Raw genomic sequence first — 22,670 nt, 5'->3', positions numbered from 1 at the left:
GCAGTGATGCCACCACATAATGCCCTTAACTCCTTCCCTATCACCAGCGTCCCCTGAGGGAGACAGGATGATGCTCTCTGAGGTGTTGGCAGTTCCTCTGAAAGAGGGAGCTTTTAATGAGTTGGTGCAAGGCAAATGGGGCTGCTGCCTATCACACAAACTATCACTGCAGACACTTTTTCCTGTGAGTGTTACATACTAGAGAACGCCAAGAAAATTATACTTACTAACAGAAATGAAAAGAGCCTAATTACAATGATTTTTAAAGAGAGAGTTAAAGGATGCATGTCAAAAGGGACTGCTATATAATTATGATAATATCAGTTGCAACTCCTGTGCTAATTACTTGAAATGGGTGGCATTGTGCAATTCTTTTGAAAGCAAGCTACTCTGACAACAAAATTATATAATCGTGTTATGAAATTACAATAAAATTGAAAGAAGAATAAAATTAATATATTGGTAGAAGTAATAAACAAAGAGGCAGCACTAAATCTGCTGGAAAGACAGAACAAACATAAGCCCACCAACTGTCTCCAGCCCCAAATCTGTGCTACACGTTTGACTCACACAGTGTCAGAAACTGAGATGCTGCACATGTTGCCTACACTGGCAGTCAAAATCAAGACATATTTACATGACAAGAAAAGAGTTGTAAGAAGTGGAAAATGAAAGGAGTAAAGAGGAAATATTTAAAAAAAATTAGAAAGAGAATAAACCTAGTAATCAGAGTGCTGAACTGTGCTGGAGCTTTGAGTGTCTCCATGACTTGGCTTTGTTCTGGACCCTCTGAGGTACCCCAAACATCCAGCCTATTGAGCATGCTGGACCCTGTCTGATTTGGGCACTCAGACATCTTCAAGGGATGATGTTTTTCTATTTGGGTTTCACACTGGCTGTATTACACTGATAAATCTGTCCTCAGTTCTTGATATAAATGGAACATTAAAGTTATTACTTAAATTTAGTATACATTTTGTTCATCATGGATTAAAGTTATACAGAACCCACACCTACTATAACATAATGCCATCTGTTCACAAATGACCTGGGCACTGAAAAGCTTTGATTTTTTTCATTCATTAGAAATGAAAATAATAGCACATTCATACGCAAGCCCACAGATCTGCTGGTAAGTCCATGCTCTTAATTATGGTGTAGCCTAGAAAAATCAACCATTGTTTGAACAGTGACTTCAACAGATTGTAGATTTATAGTAGTTTCCAGATTTTTGTGGCCACCATGAGGAAGCATGAAAAGTTTCATGGATTTTCATGGATACTGCATTGCCATCAGTCTAGTAGTGGAAAATAAGACAGAATAAAATGTTTCATATTATTCTATTAACTATGTGTAGGTCGTTTATCTCATGAATAGCAAAGACATAATCTCATTTATTAGCAAAATTTACATCTCTTTTCTAAAATTTTAAAGCAGCAAAAGTACACTGGCAGTTGGCTAGATCTCCTCATTTGCTGCAAGTTTCGTAAATACTCTTCTCTATGTACTGCAATCTGTTCCCATGAGATGCTACAGAGTGAAAGAATCTGACCTAACTTCCCCTGATCTTTCAAATTCTGTGTTATAATCTACCCTTGTCCCTTTCTGGTAGAAGAAAAAAACCATGAAGTACTTTTCTAACATATGAGTGTTTTCATTGCTAAACTTTTCCTTAAAGAAAAGTGCACGTTTGAAAGTCTTCCTCTGAGCTGTTATCTCACAACCACTTGCCACTGGTCCATACCCTGCCATGGCTGCATGCTGTTTATTCAATAGCACTGAATAGAAAGAAGAATGTTTCAACTTTGCAATAATTTTTATGTCATTTTTAAAAATTATGATGATTCAGTTTAGGCTATGTTAAAAATCTTATTCAGCTTGCAAGGGGCGTGGCTGAAGCGATTAACAGGATTTCCATGCAAGACAGCAAAGGTCTTTTGGAATTCTATGTGGTGGGATTGAAGTGCGAAAAATGTGGAAGAATTATCATGAAACCTGCCATCTTACAAAACATAAAAAAATCCCAAGCAACACCTAGAAATAAGAAATAAGCCAACAAAGAAGCAGAGCAGCCTCAGCTGCATTTCTGGCATCTACCAGAGGCTTTCTTACCTTCACTGCAAACTCTGTTTCTGTAGCTTTATGAACACATCTCTTGCACACTGAATAGGAGCCAATTCCTATGTCCTCCTTGATCTCGTATCCATCAGTAAAGTGAATGTTGTTCCCATGTAACTGCTACAGGGAAAGACAAAAGAAACAAGGAAATCAGGACATGGATCTGTAAAAGCAAGGACTAGCTTCCTCTTGAAGAAGGTCCTTGATCTCCTCTCCTTCACAGAGCTCTCTTGTCCTTAACAGCTTTTCCGAATCAAATTAAAAAGTTTCAAGCTCTTTACGTAAACAAGTAAATGTGTCTTTTCAATTTCTACCTTTTTCCAGTCTGTAAGATGGAATTGTCTATGTAGAAGTAGTGGCAAAACTGTGCTTTTCTAAACTATTTTTGGAATGCAGAAAACCACCATATATTAGAAATTCATAGGAAACTGTGGGCCCAAATTTTCTGACAAACTCACATATCTTGACAATATAAACAGATTTCTAATTACTGAGGGGCAGATGACATAAAATACTAATAGTTTCACTGTGTTCAAGAGAGATACCCTATATATGGGGAGCACCTCCAGATCATTGAAGGTCTTGTCTAGAATATGTTTATCTGCAGTTTCTTTGTGAGAGAGAAGTTAATATTTTAGGCCATTAATTCATATGCTCTTTGAAGAATGTCTGGGCAGGTAGACTGGTTCAATGGTGAGCTCCACCAAATCTGAGGCTTTGCTGCAAATTCCATTACAGGACTCAAGAAATGACCAACACCTCAAAAAATCCTCCAGAATCCTCTGTCTGAAAATGCAGCCTTGCTAGCAAAGTCCACACAGAACCTGCTAAATTCTAAGACATGCATATGTCAATATTCAATGCATTTTTACAAAGCAAATCACAGGAATATATATAACATTTCTGAGATCTAATGGCTTGGGTAACATTTCACTTACTGTTCCATAAGAGCATCTTTAAGAGTATGACACATTCCACCATAAATAATTAAAATAATAGATGAAAATCTACAAAAACCACAGGTAGGATCTTCCCTGCTTGAGGCATGGGTAGGAGAGGGAGCTTTTTCCTAGTGAGAAAATTAAGCAGCCTTAATCAGCCCAGTTCGTTCTCCCCGTTCCCTTTTCTTCTCATGTATTGAACCTCTTGTAGGAATTTATTTCTGGTTTAAAGTACAACTGGATAGATTTTTTTTTAGGAGAATGTCAGCAAAGAACCAAGTGGCTGGTATTTTCCCCCATCAAGCACCCTGGTTTAGGTGAGTACATCCAGCCTTTTGTGCAACAGCAACAGGATTACAGTGGTCTCTTACTCCCAGGAGCCTGGGCTCTGTGTCTCTGGGAGAACATAGCAGTAATTCATCAAACCCCTTTGCCAGCACAGACCGGATCATATAACCCATGACAAAACTGTTGGGAATGAAACACATTCAGTGAAAGAACAGTATTTCATTACTTACTCTGCATGCACAACTGGAATCCTGCTTCAGGTATTGAGAAGTATTTTTCATTTTAGTTGTGACAAAGTGCAGTTCCTATTTCCTTTGCAAAGGTGGTGAGGAATGTTTTATACATAAAAGCATTTGCAAAAAAATTCTCATTTTCCAACACCTACATGCTGCATTTAAAACACCTCCTTCCTACACTAGATAGCTGTGAAATGCCAGTGAGAACATTAGGCAGTTTAAATACACACATACGTATGTGCACATCAGATGTGAAATGTAACCAGCATCAGTACCTGCACAATTGGATGAACAGTGATTTTGTGCACATCTTGCTGTGCAGGCTCCTGCACCAAGTTAGAGGCAACAAAGCTGAATCCTCTGAAAAGATGATGAGCATTGGCACTTGGAGGAACACCTGGGGAATCTGTAGGAGAAGGAAGAAAATGGCCTCATGAACTGCACAAAAGAACAGAAAGGAACAGCACGGCACTACAACAAAGTCACCCCTGCCAGTCAATAGCAGATCTGATAAACTGGCAGACACAGGGGAATATAATTACTCTCCCTATCGAGGCTTTGGTGTGCCTTCTCCATTCCTTTCCTCTGTTTTAAACAATGCAGGGGTATTGCTTGCAAGGATATCTTTGTTGGATACAGGTTTGTTTCACAGGGCACTCTTAGGCAAAGTACTGCCTGTGCCAAGAGTGCACAGAGAGAGAGAAGGCACAGGGCAGAGAGGCTTGGTGAGAGACAGGAGACTCAAGGCAGGGCACCTTGCAGGGCTTATCAGAGGTTCTCCAGGGAGAAGCTACAGGCTTCTATAAAGCTGGAAAAAAGCTGGAAAAAAGCTATAGGCTGCTATGGCTGTCCTTTGCAGCACAATTTAACTACAGAAATGACAAAGATCAAAGTGGCACACCATGTGGGTCAGGAGAATATAGAGAATGCATGAAATTAATGTAAAAGCACAATACTCCAGCAGTGGCCTTCTAGGAATCTTCTGGAGCTGGGACTTACTCCAGGGAAGACTTGTTGACTTGTCCTCAGGTGGAAAAAACAACAAGGATTGTTTTAACTAATCTTCATGGAGGCTTTCGCCCCATCCCTTCCCCTGACATGGCAAAAGGAGGGAAGGAATAGCTAAAGTTCAAAAAATCCTGAATTATTCTATCTTTGGGATGCAATAAGCTGAGAGCAGTACTTTGTACCTGCAGCACTGCTCAGTGAGAGAAGCAGCACGACGAAGCAAGCAGAGCTGTGCTTCACTTAAAATTCTGAAAAGCTTTGAAGAGATCTTTCTCCCCAGTGTATGTTTTATCCTGGGTATTTTCCTCAGCAAGAAGAATCACTTTGTAAACTATTCCTTGGCAACAGGCTGGGTATTATAAAACCTATATTACTAAAATTTGCTAACCCTTTTTTTGGTTCTTGGGAGGCTTGTGGGGTTTTTTCTCTTTTCTCCAATGCACCATGTGATTTACTGACAAAGTTACAGAGTTAAATTTTCATTAGAAAGCTATTTCCTTGTAGTGAAGTGTGTAAATACCCAGTTATCTAAAGAAAATACATCCCCAGTGAGCTTTATATCTGACTCACCTGCTTGACGCCCTGAAAATATGCAAAGATGTGTACTTCTTAGCATGTACACACCCTGTATAAATCTACTGGTCAAATGAATAGAGGAACTGAAGTCAGAATTTGATAAAACAAATATATATATGCTTGGGAATAAACAAAACTGAGACCAGCTAATTCCATTTCTCATCACAAAGCTGCCTCAGCTTTGACAGGAGTCAAGAGCCAGTGTGTTCTTACTGCACAGCAAGCAGAGTTCAGATGGAGAAGATTGTCTTTTGGTAAAATGACAAGGGATTTTTGTTTATCTCAGTGTTTTTGATGGGCATTCCCCTTGCAAATATGTGGATGAATCACACCAGACCTCTTGCATCACTGGATACTTCCTACCATGGCATATTTATAACAGTGATCTTTACACAAGGGATTAATTAAGAAGAAAGAACATTTGTTAAAAAAAAAAAAAAAAAGAATGACAATAATTCACATCTTAAAACTTTTGAACCACAGAAAAGATGTGATGCAGCTCTAAAATGAAAGTGGTAGGTCAGCTCTGTTTACAAAAACTCTTCCTTCATAATTCACTGCCAATTGCTTCAGCAAATACTGCAGAAGAACTATTGATGATTTGGTGTTCACTATTAAATAATCATCATCAACAACTGATTTGCCCATTAAAACATTTCTGCTAAGTGCAAAATTATGCATAAATTATGTTAATTAAATGATAGTTCAGAAACAGAAATAATTTTTCTAGGCCTTATAAATCAGAATAATTTCATATATTTGAATTAGATTCACTTACAAGCACCAATCTTGTTTAATGGTTATTTTTCTTCCTTTGAAAACTAATAATGCTTTGTTCCACTAGAGTATCTAAGTTTAAGGGTTTTCAAAGGATTCATAACTCTTAAGTTACTTCCTTCATCGTGTTTCACTGGGGTTAGCCAACATCTTATCTGCAAAGGAGTATATTTAGATACTTCAGGTGAAACTTCACATACTTTTTTTTTCAGCAGTAAAGCCAGTCTAAAACATCCCTGCTAGTTACAGCCTGCTGTCCCATCAATTACATCAGCACAAACTTTTGTGGACTGAAGTCTAAATTGAGTCACAAGAACGATCTTGGTTTGATCCTTGTTCAAATAACCATTTCTAACCTAGACTGCTTCAGCCTCCAGCTCCCTGTAAGGAGCTGAGTCACCACAAATGAGATGTGGGGTCACAGTGGTGAATTTAGGAAGCAAATGGCCAAATAAAGCAACTCCAACTTGGACAAATCTTTGAGAAAAAGTGATGTGAAACTATAGCCACATAAATGATCTGTCAGTGTCAGAAACCACATCTTTGGCACACTCAGGTCTGAAGTTAAGAATCTACAGAATGTGGTGTCAACCTCAAGGGTAAAGGAAGTTTCTGAGGTATAGCAAATCACTGGACTGACAAGATTTACTGGATGAAAAACTTTGACACAAACCTGCCTTCAGACAGAAGAACTCATTCATAAAGGCAGTGCAAAATAGTGATTGAGAGCTTTGTTAAAAAACAACTGCATGATCATGAAGCAGGAATTATTACAGTGCTTTCTATCTGAGGATGTTCTCAGTAACACGGTTAGTTTGTTTGGGGTCTGTGTACTAACAGACAAAATAAAAAAGGTTATTGCTTTATTCCATTGTCAATATGAGCCAGTATTAAATACTCTCCCCAATTTATATGACCCTAATAATCAACAGCCAGGGTCTGAAAAGTATTCTGCCAGTCTTCCAGGGCTTTTCCATCATTCTGAAAGTGTAAATGGATTCACACTTCCAATTACACCTATTTTGAAATGTTTGATCCTCAGGCTACTATTCATGGTAACCCAAAGCAGAATTGAAGCAGGCTACCTCCCCACCCCTGCCAGCACCCCAAAATAAACCTTCCAAGTCAGTGTCTCATAGGAAATAACAAATTTAATTAGGCAACAGCAGTTAAATGTAGATTGTAATTTATAGCCCCAGGCATCAGTAAAAGCAATGAAGTGTGAACTTCCAAAGCAATCCAAACTTTTAATGCTTCTTTGCATTTCAGTGACACTTCCCATGGGAGCAGCAGAGCACACATTCTTGAAGACCAGACTAACTTGCAGTCTCCCATATTTCAGAGAAATTAGTGCTTCTGAAATCTAAATTAAAGCTAAAATCAGATGTGTGAAATGTCTAGAAACCAAAGATCATATTTCTATGCAGGGGAATGGGAATATCAGGGCATGACCAACATATAACTGGAGACAGGTGGATGTTCCAGCTGAAAAAACAAGAATAGAATATTTTTATAGTTCGTAAAAGGCAGAACATCCTTGGGAAAAAAAAGTAGGACTTGACTGAGGAAAGATTTGAAGTAGATACCCTTATTTCAAACCCATAAAAGGAAATTTGAACCAGGCTTTGAATAGAAGTTTGGGCTAGTTTTAAGTCAAAATGGTGTAGGTCATGATAAGCCTGAACAAAAACTGCAGGAAATCTCAGCTCTGATTCACATGCTATAATATAGGTGTTTTCATAATGAAAGCTCAGAGCTTTCCCTCTCACTGCAGCAGTTCTGGGGCAATTTGAGGATTGAAGCTTGAGTCCTTATACTTGATTGTTACACAATATTATGTGACATTTACAGCGCTTACCACCTTTAAAGTGTTTTGCAACAACAACTAATTCAATGTTTACACTTTAGAAAGCATAAACAGGTAATTCTTGACACAGGTACATCACAGGCAGAAATGTCATGTAATTTACCCATGTCTAGCATATGGCAACATTATAAGTGGGATTACCACTCTGACATTATTGATATTCTTGTTTTCTTATTTAAAAGAGTGGAAAGATTGAATTTTATGCAACAGACACCTTCACATATATAGTGTACAAAGCATGGTTTCTGTTAGGAAATAGAAGTTACAGGAACAACATTCTATCTGCAAGCATTTTCTAAATATTCTGGGCCAAATTTCCTGTTGGCATAACTCTGCTGACCTGAGAACTTGATGATTCTTCATTGCTTTTAACTACACAATAACTTCCAATAGTCCATAGTCCATGGGATGTCATAATTAAATAAAACTTCTATGCAATATCTAATAACATACTAACTTGCAGAGATACAAAGTTATTTGAAGCCAAGGTAATTTAGTGTAGTTAAATTCAGCTAGTGTAAGCAAAGATGAGTAATAAAATAGCAAAACAATGGTTATTTTTCCTTTAAAAAATGTGAAACCTGTTTTTCCTGAAGACAAGTTAATATGTAGCTGGTCAAATACTTATGAGCTTCTTTGCTGGAAAATCAAAACCAGCCATTGCTTCCTACTGGATATGGCAAAACCCTGTAATGCTGCAGGTGATCAGACTTTTAAGCTGCATTGGAATAGGGAGGGGAAAGGAAGAATGAATTTACTAACTGAAAAGGTGAATTACCCACGTGTCACCTTACTAACCTGTAGGGGTCCGAGAGGTGAACTCTGGATCAAAATGAAAGGTGTCTTCTGGCCGCCCCACTGCGGGCTTGAAAGGCGGCTTGATTTCTTTTCTGTACAGTTTCTACAAGGAGAAAAACAGACCACAATCAGCATCAGTGTGTTACACTCAGCATCTGGAAAGCAGTTACACCTGCTTTCTTTAGCGTGTCCTCCCTCAGCTCCATGCTATCCTCGCTGGACTGACAGACAAGGATGATGGAGCTGTGGTTCTGGCTCTTGCTTTACCGCTCAGCCTAAAGTCTGTGCCCTGGATGGTCCCCGCACATTTTAACTACTGGAATCATGAATATAGACATAAATGTTCCTGGCAAAAAATTTAGCCCATAGGCTGGAACAGTATTCCAAGCTGGGGCATCTGGAAATTCACTGGTCTAAGGGCAGGACTGGAATGTGCAATGCTAAGACCAGGAAACAGGGTAACTTCAGCAGTACAGCAATCAGCACAAAGAATTGCTAGGAAGCCATGACTGCTTTAGAATTTATTATTTGTCAAGAGCCAGCAATGTGTTTGACATGCTGCCAGACTGAGCTGAGCAATAGGCGTGGCTGCCTAGTCCTTACAGCCTAAACAAGACTTGCTCTTTTAGCAAATCTGGTAAAAGGGAAGGGGATTTACAGCTGATGATTACATGAAATTCCCACCAAAAATGCTAGGGAGAAAGCACTGTGGATGGGTGGGCAATCATACTGAAGCTCTACATGTGGCTTCAATTGAGGAACAAAACAAAGAAAAAACATAAGGAAGACTGGAAGGTATGTAACAGGTAAGTACTGCTAAGTGTGCGAGTTTCTGCTGGTGCCTGAGGAGTCAGGTAGGGGATCACCTAGATAACAGGCACCATAAGTTCATCCTAATATATCCTGCCTTTGTTATGAGGGACTTCATGTCCTTTTTACTCATTCTCAGAGATCTTTAAGAAATTGCTACCCCATGCTCCATTGCAAGCACTCTCACAAACACAGACAAGCACACTGAGGTGAGGATGTCTGGATCTGATCCAAAGCTTGTAGAGGTTAATGGAAAGAGCCCCGTTGATTTCAGCCATCTTTGCATCATCTCTGCCTGAAATGGTCAAAACTGAACATCATGCTAATGGCAGCATGGGGAACACGGCTCCAGTTTGATTCCCTGCCCCATGTTGCAGTCCCTTTCTAGCAATGCTTTGTTCTCATGTTTCAAAGGGCTGAATTAGTTGCTACAGACAGTTCCCCATAATTAACATATCTGAGCATAAATATAGCGTTTAATGCAAACTTTCAAATCATGATAAGTATTGGAGAGTTCAACTTTATGACTGTTTGCAATATGTATTTTTAGGTTAGCTCTTAAAACAACTTCCTAATGAGCTGATTTTTCAGATGTTTAATGGACATTACTAAATGCTTGTCCAGCTCCCTGCATGCAGGAAGACTTTTTAACTGTGTGTTTTCTGGGGAATTAACTTCTGTAATACAAAGCATGTAGTCAAATCTAAGATATACATACCACCATAGTTTGAATTGGATTTTGCATAAAGGTTCATGATTTTGCATAAATAAAGGTTCTTGAAGTAGAACATTCTGTAGCATAGTATTAGCTTTAACATAAAGGATATATTTGTGGTTGAGTTATGATTCCTTGGGAAAGGGAGACAGTGAGGTTGGAAATGACTGCAATAATTAATGGCCATTTCACCATAAAAAGTTCCTGCTTGCGTAAAACTGCTCCATATCTTCAGAGAGGAAAGGAGATGAATAACTGCTGTGAGCCACAATGGAAAGCCAGTCTTCCAAATAATTAAAAGCCAATTGCAATCTTATGCAGGAAGTGTCACTCATCAGCTGAACAGTATCAACCTAGTAATTAACATACATCTTTTTCTGTCTGCACAGAACTTTGCAAGAGAACTCAGCACCTACTGAAGGTTTTTCTGTTGCTAGGATTTCACCTTGAGAAGCTATTTGCTTCCCAGCTTCCCTTTATTTGTCTTAATTCACAACTGCAGTACTTCTACTGCAGAAAGCAATATGGTCACATTCACATGCTTCCTCACGGAATTAACTGCACAGCTCATCCTGTGAGGTCCAAAAATTGGAAAATGTTTCAGAGCTGTACATCATTCAGGAGTCGCACTCTCTTTTCATTATCGTAACCATATTCTCTCTGGCCTCTTAATTCCTTCCCCCATCTGTAGTTTCTTAAGTGCTGAGGGAGCTACATTTGTATTTTGAATCCCTAACCCACATCCTCCACTGCTAGGGAGCGATTTAAGATTCATCATGAGTCACACGCCACCAAAAGATTTATAATCACAAATTTGCTTTCTGGGAGGGGATGGAAACAAAGAAGTTTCCTGTTTGAGTGAAAGGTACTCCCTTTGAGAACAACCCTTATAACTCCCTTTTCCTTTTCCTTACCCACTTGTGACAAAAATTAGACAACAGAACAGCTAAAGGTAAACTTCCTAAAACATTTTTTTTCAAGCTCTAGAATAGAGTAACTAAATGAAATCATTGAGGACCAAGAAAAGCAGAGTAGCATCATCTATGGGCTTCTCCATCCAACACTGGCTCCAGCTCTCTGAGTGAGCCACTACCAGCCAAGCTAAATCACTAAACCACAGGGCAGCACAACACAATTAAACATGAAGGCCTGCTGCAGGCACAGCACCTCTCCCTTTTAAAACCTGCATCCTCCTGTAAACTGCAAAACTCAGTGTGGCACAAACTGATCTAAAAAATAGTAAGAATCACAGCCATTGCTTTGCATACATATAGAGAGAGAAGCTCCTGGAGGATTTGAGATCCTTCTGGATTTTTCAAGAATATTTTTAATTTTAGGAAATGTACGAATATATTATCTCTTACCATGGTCCCCAGATTATTCAGGGATGATGTATCTTGACCTCTTCTGGCAGAAACCAACCAGAGTAGGAAATGACAGCAAGTTAAATTTCAAATCTTGCATTTGACCATTCCTATCAGACTATCCATTACTTCAGGTGAAGTTTAAGCAGTTATGTACTTTCTAAGTCATGGTAATCTTAGTACTGTATGCAAAAGTTACAATGAGTTCCATTATCTGCTTAAATGGGAACAGGGTCCCAGTTTACCTGGTTTAAATTCCAGTTTTGATATCCAGATTTTTCTTTTGGGGCATCTTATTAGGCATTTAAAATAGACTTTGGATATCATAGTGATAACTGGAGCATTTAAATTTCATGCTGGGTACTTAGAATCATTATATGTTTGTTATCTTGCACAGGTATAAGAAGCTGAGGATTTTTTTTTCTTCCACAATGTTCCCACATCCATAAAGGAGAATTGCACTCCTTAGCCCTTAATTATTTAATGAAAATACTATTTATTTCTCTTTCCCAGTAAAGAACATTCTATCACCATTTTTTTTAAACTGGCCACAGCATTGACTCAGCACAGGAAAATGTAACTGACAGGTATGAAGAATCACTGCATAACACACAGTGTTGTGGGATCCAGAGGCTGAGCTGAGGGAGTGCATAATCCACAGAACAAAGCAGATGGTCCAGATATTCACACCTGGACACATATCCATGCTTCTGACCACTTATCAACCCCTCAAGTCCTCCTGAGACTTTCATAATAAGTACCTATGAATTAACTAGAAACCATTTCTATAACAGTTTAAGAAACTACAAGCTTCTACTCACTTTCCTTTAGATTCCAGACAAAAACATTTTTATTTGAAATAACTAATTTTCATCCAAGTGCCACTGACTTTTTCTAAAAATATGTTGCCATATCCCTAGTATAATCCTTATCTGAACACCTCCTCAGCTGGAACTTCAGTAATACATGAGAGAGAGTAGTAATAAAATGCTGCAACACTGTGCTTTCTTCTATTCTTATTTATAAGTATTTAATTTTCCATCATCTTTAAAAAACATACTGCTAAAACCCCAGAGATGTAAATGCTCTGTACGGATGTAAATGTCTGACAAATATCTAGAAAAAGAAAATAGTTTAATTTCATTAAAACCTATTTAGTCATTTCCTGGACAGAGTTTCTTTGATGAAGAATTGAATTATTCCTTACACAACTTCTAGAAATAGAAAGATGCTACCCTTCACAGTGGCGCACTTGTAGTGTGTGAATAAAGTCCCTTGATACATATACCTGTCATGGCAAATCCGATAAGCAGACAAAAGGGTGAACTACATTCTGAAATGCTTGTCTTCTCCTAGATTAATGACTCAGTGTTATTGCCTGCAAATGACAGAAAAGCTAGCAGAATTCAGACCCTAGGATTAATTTTTTGCTGTTGGTAGAATCGGCAATTAAATAATTTACAGTTTCAGTTCAGTTTGATCTCCGATTAATATTAAAGGAAAAAGAACTGGAATCCACTTTCTTCCTCTTCCTTTCCTCAGCTGTATTTAGCAGTTTGTTTTCAAGCATGTCATTTGCTATAGTTCCAATTTAGTCTGTCATCCAAACAAAAACTACTGTTTATAGCCCACTCCTCTGACAGCAGTCTGCAAAAAAGGATTGCATTTTTCATTTTCAATGAAAAGCCAGAAATTCATTATGCATGACCTGGAAAGAAGAAACAGTAGTAAAAAAATCAGGAACCAGACTGTGCTTTCTCAGAGCCAATGACTTAAATTATTTGAAGTCAACTTGTTTTGGGTCTGCTTGTCTTAAGAAGACAAGGAGGTGCAAGGTTAATAAGCAGGTGAAACTGTCAAGGAGCTAGACATCTAATTTCCCTCCTGAGCATCCCAGCCTTGATCATGAAAGACAATCCATTCATTTAACAACAGATCTATTGAATTTACGTCATGGTGCCTGCTAAATGCCTCAGAGCAGCCAGACTGATATTTGCAGAAACCTCCAGCTATTTTTCACTCTGGAACGTGGGAACTTAGGGCTTTGTTACAGGGTAACAGCTGTAAAAATGTGAGTCTTAGAAAGTCTCATGCCACCATTTAAGTCTGGGCAAAAAACTCTGTGTCAGATTGTCCACAACTCATTTAGTGCAGAAGTTAGCCAGAAGTTAAACCTAAGGTGGCTGGCAATTTTGCTGAAGGATGGCACCCTGGAACACGGGAACAGCTTCTGGGAAAGTCTGGGAGGAGGAGGGTTCCCTGGCCACATGGAGGTTTTCCAGGATTGCCCTTAGTGCCTCTGCATGCAGTGTAACATGGTACCAGCGCGCTGTGCTTGGCAGCAGCATCTGCAGCCAAGTGACAGAGGCCATTCCTGCACTGTGTCTGCTGTTTCCACTGGGTGTTCATCCAAACCAGACATTGTATCTGGTTGTGTCTGTTTGAAGACAGTAAAAGATGGGAAATGGTTGCCCCAACAGGTAAACACTTCACGGACAGATTAAAAAAAACAGCTCCAATCCAAACCCCAAGGGAACAGCTCTGAAAATACTGTGAAAGGAAAGCCTGAGTCACAGGGTTCCATTCGCAGTTCTAGTATCACTGCAACACTAAGACTTCACACATGTCTTAGAAGTAAAAAAGGCAACTCATTTCTGTTTTGAATCTGTCTTTAAAATTAGATGATGCAACTTGGTGCTTTGTTACTGGTTATCATGTTGCTCTTTGGGAAAAATCATGCTTAAAAGCAAACCCGTTTCACACTGCATTTCTAGGAGACACTAACCCGTTCTTACCCTTCATGATAAGGGGGCTTTTGATGGAGGATTGTTTTACTACAGTTGCTGAAATTTTCTGTGCTCTCAGTCACAGCAGTCCTGTCTATCATAGCTGCTAAGGTGGCACAGAAGTTCTCCAAAAGAGCTTGCCTCTTGCTCTCTGAGGTCTTTATATTGCCAAGGCATAAAGCAAATTATTGTCCCTATTCCATCTCAACAGCACTGTTTGCTTACTGTCTGCAAAATGATGCGGCAGATTTTGTATACATTATGGGAGAACAAAATGAGGGCACCAGGGATTCTTTTCCTCCAACTGTACAGAGATCAGTGCTATAGATAGAAACATCCATGTATGATCCATTTCTGTTCTCTGACCCTCTTCTGTTTGTGCACATGGAGAACATGTTAACAACTGGTTGGATGATTACTGAGAGTCAAAGTTCTGGCTTCAGCTCAGGGCCAGGCTCACACTGCTCTGAAATACATACAGTACTGTAGCTGCTGGAACAAGATAAGCCTTCCAAGATCCCCTTGAGTGATTGCAAAATTACAATAAAATGAGGAAATATATTACAAGGATGATAGCTGATCGGTGTAATAGTGATCTGTCTCCGAGAGAGTGCAATAAGCACTAATTATGTTGGATTAAAATGGCTTTTAACAGCTATATTTCACAGCAGAGTTAGAGGGCTCGATAACACATCAAAAGGCAATTAAATCTACTTTCCTCTCTAGCCCCAAGGCATACCCATCTTCTTTGTGGTAGATATTTCCCTGTCCGTAAGAGCTTTTTTCAAATGATGGAGGACAGTAGAGTTTCCTTAGGACAGGCATGAAATTGTTCCTTAAAGAACGGAGCTTGAAACAATCACCAATTATCATGACAGAAGGTGGTCTTGAGTATTCTCATGGGATAGAGCTGACTTTTCTGAAAACCTTTCCAAGATGCAGAGCCTCATTTATTTATGATGAGTTAGTGAGCTGGCCCCCAGCAAACACAGAAGAAAAACCCTCTCACTGTTACAGTGCTTCTTATTACGTCAAGATGTAGTTATCTGACCTATATTTTGATTGCAAAGCTGAGGACTGCAGAGATACTGGAGAAAATATAGAAAATAATATTATTTTTGTTAATATTAGTATTTAATAATTATCATAATCATCAACAACCTAAGTCTTGGGATTCTAATTTTTTTAAATTTTCCCTTACTGTTTTCATAAATGCAAAGTCTTCATACAGAATCTTATGATTAGTAAGAATCAGAACAGGAAAGACACTGTAGACTCTACAACATATTTAATGGCTCTAAAAGCCAGCAGGACTATAAAGGAAAGTCTCAAAACCCACCTTCATTAATTATGTTTTAATATGTTTATGAGTCATGACAACTCTTCAACAGGCAACCAAATTAGATTTTTCTAACGAGTTTTTCCAAAATAAGTGGCTTTGTGGGCATTTCAAAGGCTACCTGGGCAGCACAAAATGTTCTCTCACAGAGGAATTAGCTTCACTGCAAAGTCCTGGGCAGCAATTTGAGAATGGCTCTGTCACATAGATTCACACAGTTTTACCAGAATTTCTGGTAAGAACTGCATCAATGTTACCTGTTGTACTAGCACTCATGAGCGAATGCATTAAATACTGAAGAGACACGACAATACCATGACACAAGTCAAATAAAATTAAACTAGAAAATGCAAGGGGATGTGGCAAACAGCAGCTCTGATGCACTGGCAGATGTCCAGATCAAGAATGAAAAATGTTTGCCTTCAGGTTTGTCTAAGAATAAGTTAATTTGAACAATTACAATGCTGGAAATGTGAGATTTAACCTCTTACGAGTCTAAATCAAATATCAGATAATCTGCACCACCACCTTTATGACCTGTAGTTGATTGCAACAAAATAAATCCTTGTTTATCATTCTGTTAATCACATCTGACATGTCTTACTTGAATAATGTTTAATTTGATCAATTGTTCCAATTTTGAGTACTGAAGCCAACATGCATTCAAGAGAGACAGAGGCACCCACTGAAAAGGCTCTAACTCCTCTGTGTCAGACAAGTTAGGCTCTCTATGTTAGAGAAAGTAATCTTTTTCCTAAGCATGGCATTTTGTCTTCAAAAAATGTAGCTAAAAATAAAATGCTGCTTCACTTACATTCCAGTCTATAGTAACAAAGAAAGGGTGACGCTTAATTTCTTCCACTCCATCAAATCCAGCACCTGAGAAGAGAATGAAAGAATCAAAATGAGATCATGCTCATAAGAGAGCTGCATGATGTCTCCTCTCCACTCTCTCTCCTCATCCCCACTTTTCTTCTGACAAAGTGAGAGTCCTCATCTAAACAGTTCTAGTCAAGAAATTCTGAATGGTGCAAGTGCCATCATAGTATAAACTGACACAGATACAGACACGAGCACTTCATTAAGGAGACTCTGATTCCAAGGGCCTTTTACTTTTCTCTAATTGAGGCTGCTGCCAAGGCTTTGGGTAAGACGGGGATTTTAGCCACAGCAGAATGCGTGCATCAGCAAGGTCAGGAAAGGCCCCAGGATATCCTGATACTCTGGCAAGGCTCCACCAGTGGCAGTTTTTCTATGCACACTGACTTTCAAATCTTCACTAGCTACTGTTCTCCACTGGCAGAGAAAGCTGAACTACAGGCAAGTATAGACTCAAAATGCCAGAAGGCTCCAAAATATTTTGAAGTAAGCCAGGGTTTTAGGCTCCCCCTCTTTACATATTCTCTTCAAATTCCTGTGAATACTAAAATCGTCACTCTCAGTGTTATGTTTCCTTCACTATTAAATTTCCCTTACATTACTGTAGGAAATTTTGGGAAAGTCGTCTGAGATCTGGTAATGAATCTAATTTCTTCATCACTTTTGCCTTGTGTTTTCACTGAATATTGACTTTTTTATCCCTTCAGTTCAATTAATTTGCTTCAGTGCTATCACAGAACCAAACCAGTACTCAGTAATAATTAAAAGAACTGTCAGAGAGGATTTAGACTGCCATTTTTGGGGTTGATTTGATATTATTAGCACCTTTCATTTTCATTTCAAGGAGAATTAAACTCTGGAAGCAAAGGCTTTGCACTGCAATTCTGGGATCAGTTCCTGAAGGGTACCCAGCCTATTTCTTCTCAAGCATGCTGAGCAACCTTGATTCTCAAAAGGATTTGGGATTCCTAAGCACCTTGCAAGGGGCACTCAGCAGCTCAGAGGACTCAGCATTTAATACATGCAACATTTGTACTTTGGGAAGATTAACATTACAAGCTGCTTTACAAAGGCCTTGTCAACTGAAGCTTTGGTAAAATGTGATGTTTGCTCTCCTTGTGTACAAAACCATTATGGATGTTTGTCAAAATGCAATGATCAGGAACTGCCTCCTACAACCTGCTTAACACTCACTGATGAATGGATACGGGAAGCAAACACTCTGTAAATAAAACATGCAGGATTGTCTGTCAGGTCTGCTGGAAAACAGCAAAGAGGGATGATCTCCTGATTAATTCCCCATCCCAGTAATCTTTCAGTATAGGCAAGTGATGCACATAAGCGTGAACAATCCTAGCCTGCAATACAAAATTATGTGCTCAGAGGTGACCAGTCCTGCTGAGGAGTCTGTGAGTTGTGATGGATAGACATTTCTAGGCAAACACAACATGAAATCAAACCTTAGAAAAAGAGAACAAAAGGGACAACCTCATTGCACTGTCACTGTGTAAATCTGTTGCATTTCTGCAGCTGGAATATGGGTTGTAGCTGACACACTCCCCTGTAAAATGGTATGCTGATTAAAGTTAGGAAAAATCAAAGAAGGCCAACAGGTAATGCTATGGAATGACTGAGTAAGTCAGGACTTTTCAGCCTGGAAAGAGATGACTTAGGAAGTATAAAATAGATCACTAAATTATGCCAATAGGAATGAGTTTCAGAAGAACCTGGAGATGTTTCCTCAGGAAACAGACAGTTGTGTGATGTGGAATTACTTGGAAAAGATGATGTGGCACAAAATACTTATATGGGTTCATGGGGAGGCCATATAAGGAAAGTCTGTTGAAAAGAAATCTGTTGAAGATACTTCATCGACAAACCACAAGAGGCTCAGGAAACCCCTTGCTTGACCTGAAAGAAGGAATAGAGAGAAACTTTGGGTGAAACAACACATATGTTTATCCTGTTCTTACATATCCCTAGGCATCTGTTTATGGTCCATGAGTATTGAACAAGAAAATAGTAACTCTTTGAATAGGACTTGTTCTATTATTTCCCTAGCATATTTTTGTTTCAACACACAGTCTGAAGTCTGCAAGATTCCCTTGGCGGATTCATTCTGATTTTAGCAATGCCATCAGAAACACAAAACCAGCAGAGTTACTCTGAAGAGAATTACATTAAGCAAATCTTCAGAAAAGAAATATCTGTGAAAAATACTTTGAGTTGAGTGGAGGTGATTGGAAACTGCAGCATGCAGTAAATGTCCTTTACCACATCAGGATGAAACCCAAGTGCCAGACTGATTTTGCAGGACTGGGATAAATGCTAAGACACTGTAAGACACTAGTAGCATATCCTAGACTGAGGATAATTGCTAATGAATTCAATTTTCTCTGCTCTGCCCTTTCCCTACTGCTTCTGTTTCCCCTCTTGCTTAGCCTAATGGATATGTCATTGTGTGTTGGGAATGACATGTTTTTTTTCAGATAATCTCTTTGAAATCTACAATTTTTGCTAGTGTGTTCTTCCTTTTCCCACAAACCCACAGATATAAGGACCAAGAAGAAAAAGTCCACCCCCAGCTACTTCTTTTAGTGGGGGCTGCAGTGTCTGGTAAGAAATGCAAACATGCAGTTGAGGCACACATTTGTTTGTAAAAGTTTAATTTCCCAGCTGGGGCCACCTCAGCTCCAGCACAGAATGAATATGTTGTAAAATTCAAGGGCTTAAAATAGTAAAGAGATTTACGATGGTAGTAGCCTCATTTTGCAAGAAGTGACATCCAATTCTTAGCAACTGATTTTATGTATGGAGAAGGTTCAGCACTTCCTGCAGTTTTTATTCCCTGACCCTCCCTGCCATGAGAATTGCTGGTGTAGCCCACAACCCCTTTCTGGATAGTGCGCTGTGGCTGCAGGCAGCAGCATGTGGCCTGCTCCTCTCCTCAGCTGGAGGAGAGAAGTGTCCCAAGGGTGCATTCAGAACCAGCTCTGGGAGCCAGGACAGCCCTGACCTCACTGCAAAAGTCCTTGGGAGACATTAGGCACCGGTGCTTATGGTGAGTCTCTCTGGATTTGCTCAGCATGTTTCAGCCACTTATCTACCCCCTGCAGATCTACAGGGATACTGAGAAGAGATGTGCTTTCATGGAGAAAAGCACTGCAGAGGTCGTGGCTGGAAAGGCCTGCTGCACGGGGATGGACATTTCTTGGCATAGAGATGGGTATTCAGCAAATATCTGAAGCACAGCACGCAGCAGCGCACTGCACGACCACAAACCTTACACCTTCCTCAAAGTTTCTAGTGAGTTTGGGTTTTTTAACGTCACTTCAATTTGGCAATAAGACCTATCAGTCAAGAATAATCAGTACAATCAAGCCAATTGCCTGCAAATATTCTTATGTGCCATCCAGTCTCCTGGGGGTCCGAGAAGATAATTCTTTCAGATCAAATTTCCAGTTTAAACACATTATAGAGTGCATTTATATAAAAGCAGCCTCACATTACTAAGTGAGAACTTAATGATGAAAGTTTTTTGCCTGCAATAAAAATGCCTGCAAACAGTAAGAGTCGGGTGTTTTATATTTAATTGGTTTTGATAATTGAATCATTATAGCCAACACGAACCTTGAAATATTAAGGGGGAAAAACAAGACCTAAGAAACCTGAAAGTTGATTACTTTGGTATTCAAATTCATCAGAAATAATTTTTAAATTTTTAGTTTCAAATAATAAAATTTTAGTGTCTCTACAGCTTCAGAATCTTTTTAGTGAGCTAGAATTTTTGAGATATTTTTTCTAAGGTTTACAGGAAAGCTTTACTGTCACTCTGACAAAGGTGAAAGATGTTTTCTGTTTAAACTCATAATTTTAAAAAGTTAAAGCCTGAAGTTTTCTATGTGCCAAAGCAGTATGTATCTTACCTGAGAACATGTGATTAAGAAAATGGTAATGATTTCCTTGGCTTTTACTCTGAGCCTGTGGGCATATGCTTTTATTTTAAACTTTCTTGGCTGAGCATCTCAATTATAAGGACTCTGGATACTTTCATACTGCTCAGCAGCACAGGGAGTTTGTTAGATAATATGTTTTTTATATAAAATATATTTCAATATGTATTTGTTAAATAATCATGTTAAATAATAAATAATTTATTTACCTACCTGAGAGATCCAGGCCTTAGAACAAGTCCCTTACCTAGTTCCTGGAAATGTTACGAACTAACACTTTCATCCTAAAGTTTTACTTCTGAGTGCATACTCATTATTTGTCTGGGCATTCAGTTAGTTTAAGAATTTAAAATTATGCTTATCCATAATCTGAAATTGATCTACTTAGAGCAATACTACCAAAGCAGTGCTAGGCAGACTATTTGTACAGCAAATAGGCTCAGAAAAGAACAGATAGTGCCCAAAACCAGGGATACCAAAGGAAGACTTTCCATTAATTAAAAAGTTGTCACAAATATTAATATGGGCATCAGACTTAAAAATAGAAGCAGGTAAATCAGATTACTAAGTTTCTTTTCAGTCTTTTCTAACTCGTTTCAACCCTAATATTTCTTCCATTAATAATTCAAAGCTTCAAAACACAATTTAAAGCAAAATTTCAGAATATATCATCAATCTTTACTTCTGTTTGTTAAGATACCAATATCAAATGGCAAAAAGCATCTTTTATCTTGCAAATATTTAAAAGGGCATTTTGAAACTAAATGCACTTTCCATATTAGCAAATTTATGAAACAATGGCTGAAATCAAGTGTTTGATCCATAATATGGTTCATTTATTTTAGCATGTTTCATTAATTTTCCAAAGATTTTTCAAATCGGGATGCCTAAGTCTACTTTTCTTTAAATGTCATTATTCCTTTCCCAGAAAAAGTGAAAATCCACAAGACTGAAGCAGTCCTTTTATTCACTGACTTCTGTTCAGTATTTAGGCCAACTATTCAAGCTTTTCTTCTTTTGTTATCAACAGGTTCCTTTCCATCTTCCTTTGTGCTGATTCTCAATCAGTTAAAACAGAGAATGCCTTCAGGAGCACCATTATCCCTGAAATATTAAGATCCATTTTTTCTGATACCCTTTTAGATTTTATTTCCTTGGACATTGTGTTATAAATAATGTCTTTCTTTCTTTCATTCTTTTTTTTTCCTCCAAGCCTTCCCAGTATTTCAATACACTTCAGGTTTTAAAAACCCAACCCCTAGCAATTCCCCATTATTAACATATGAGGGCTAAAATTGTTTTGGCTAAAACTAAGTTTTAGTGAGCAGCTTTTTAAGGACTGGTATCCAGAAACTCCCAGTGACTTCACCGGAGCTCCATTTTGGATGGATAGCAATTTGTGAGAAGCCACAAAATGAACAGAGCAGAATAAAACCAAGAGATGAAGACAGGGAGGAAACTGCAGAAAGAAATGGAGGGAGTGGGAAAAAGTTCATATTTGGTGCAGCATCCAATTTCTCTGAAGCGAGATTAAACCTAGAAATCCCAATACTCTATTTTTCCCTGTGTAAAACAAATTTCTTGAGAGCAATTGAAACTTGCTGAGAAAATGTGTTTTTCTACTCTCGTGTTTGCAGCATATCAGAATACAAGGCTACCATTTAGATCAAGAGGTAAAACAAATGGGAAGGCATTCCCTCTGTGGGCCATATGGGTTTCCCCTGGCAGGACAGGGGCCAGTGGCATGCTGCAGGGCTGGCTCCCCACTGCCACCCAGTACTGGGCTGGATTGGGCTGTCCCCACATGCCTGTGGGAAAAAACAACAAAATCTGCAGTGGCAGTGATGCCATAGGCATTGTCCATCACCTCATCAAGTGTAATTAATTTCTTCATAAAACCCATAAACAAAGGTACAGATGACATAAGATATATTATCCAGTATATATATTTAGTTTATCACAATCTAAACACGATTATTAACAAAGGGTGAAGATTTTAGCTTTTTTATCTTTCAAATACTATACTGCATAAGTGCAAAGGTCTAAACTCCATATAAGGTGTGGTTAACTGTCTTCATGTTCTGGTCAGAAAAAACAATCTCTGTAGGCCTGAGATCCAAGGACAGAGCACAGCCTCAGGCCCTGAAAAGTATAAACAAAAGTGAATTGTGGGGAGTGAGCTGGGGGAATATGTCTTTATTACCTGAACCTGTAA

General features: G+C 38.7%; 1 protein-coding gene across 3 annotated transcripts in view; it reads right to left on the bottom strand.

Annotated features, from left to right (window-relative positions):
• The window catches only part of RPS6KA2 (ribosomal protein S6 kinase A2), a 285,833-nt gene that overhangs the window by 29,459 nt on the left and 233,704 nt on the right, over positions 1 to 22,670 (bottom strand). For all 3 annotated transcript variants that reach the window (XM_072927167.1, XM_030268399.4, XM_002188307.7), the window contains 4 exons: positions 16,438 to 16,502; positions 8,610 to 8,712; positions 3,859 to 3,989; positions 2,113 to 2,238 (listed from right to left, as the gene is read on the bottom strand). In XM_072927167.1, the coding sequence (XP_072783268.1) occupies positions 2,113 to 2,238; positions 3,859 to 3,989; positions 8,610 to 8,712; positions 16,438 to 16,502 (425 nt within the window). The remainder of the gene's footprint in view (positions 1 to 2,112; positions 2,239 to 3,858; positions 3,990 to 8,609; positions 8,713 to 16,437; positions 16,503 to 22,670) is intronic.

Source organism: Taeniopygia guttata, chromosome 3 (assembly GCF_048771995.1).
Source record: "Taeniopygia guttata chromosome 3, bTaeGut7.mat, whole genome shotgun sequence".
Taxonomy (NCBI): domain Eukaryota; kingdom Metazoa; phylum Chordata; class Aves; order Passeriformes; family Estrildidae; genus Taeniopygia; species Taeniopygia guttata.
The sequence above is the reverse complement of the archived record's forward strand: the minus strand, read 5'-3'. Positions and strand labels throughout refer to the sequence as shown.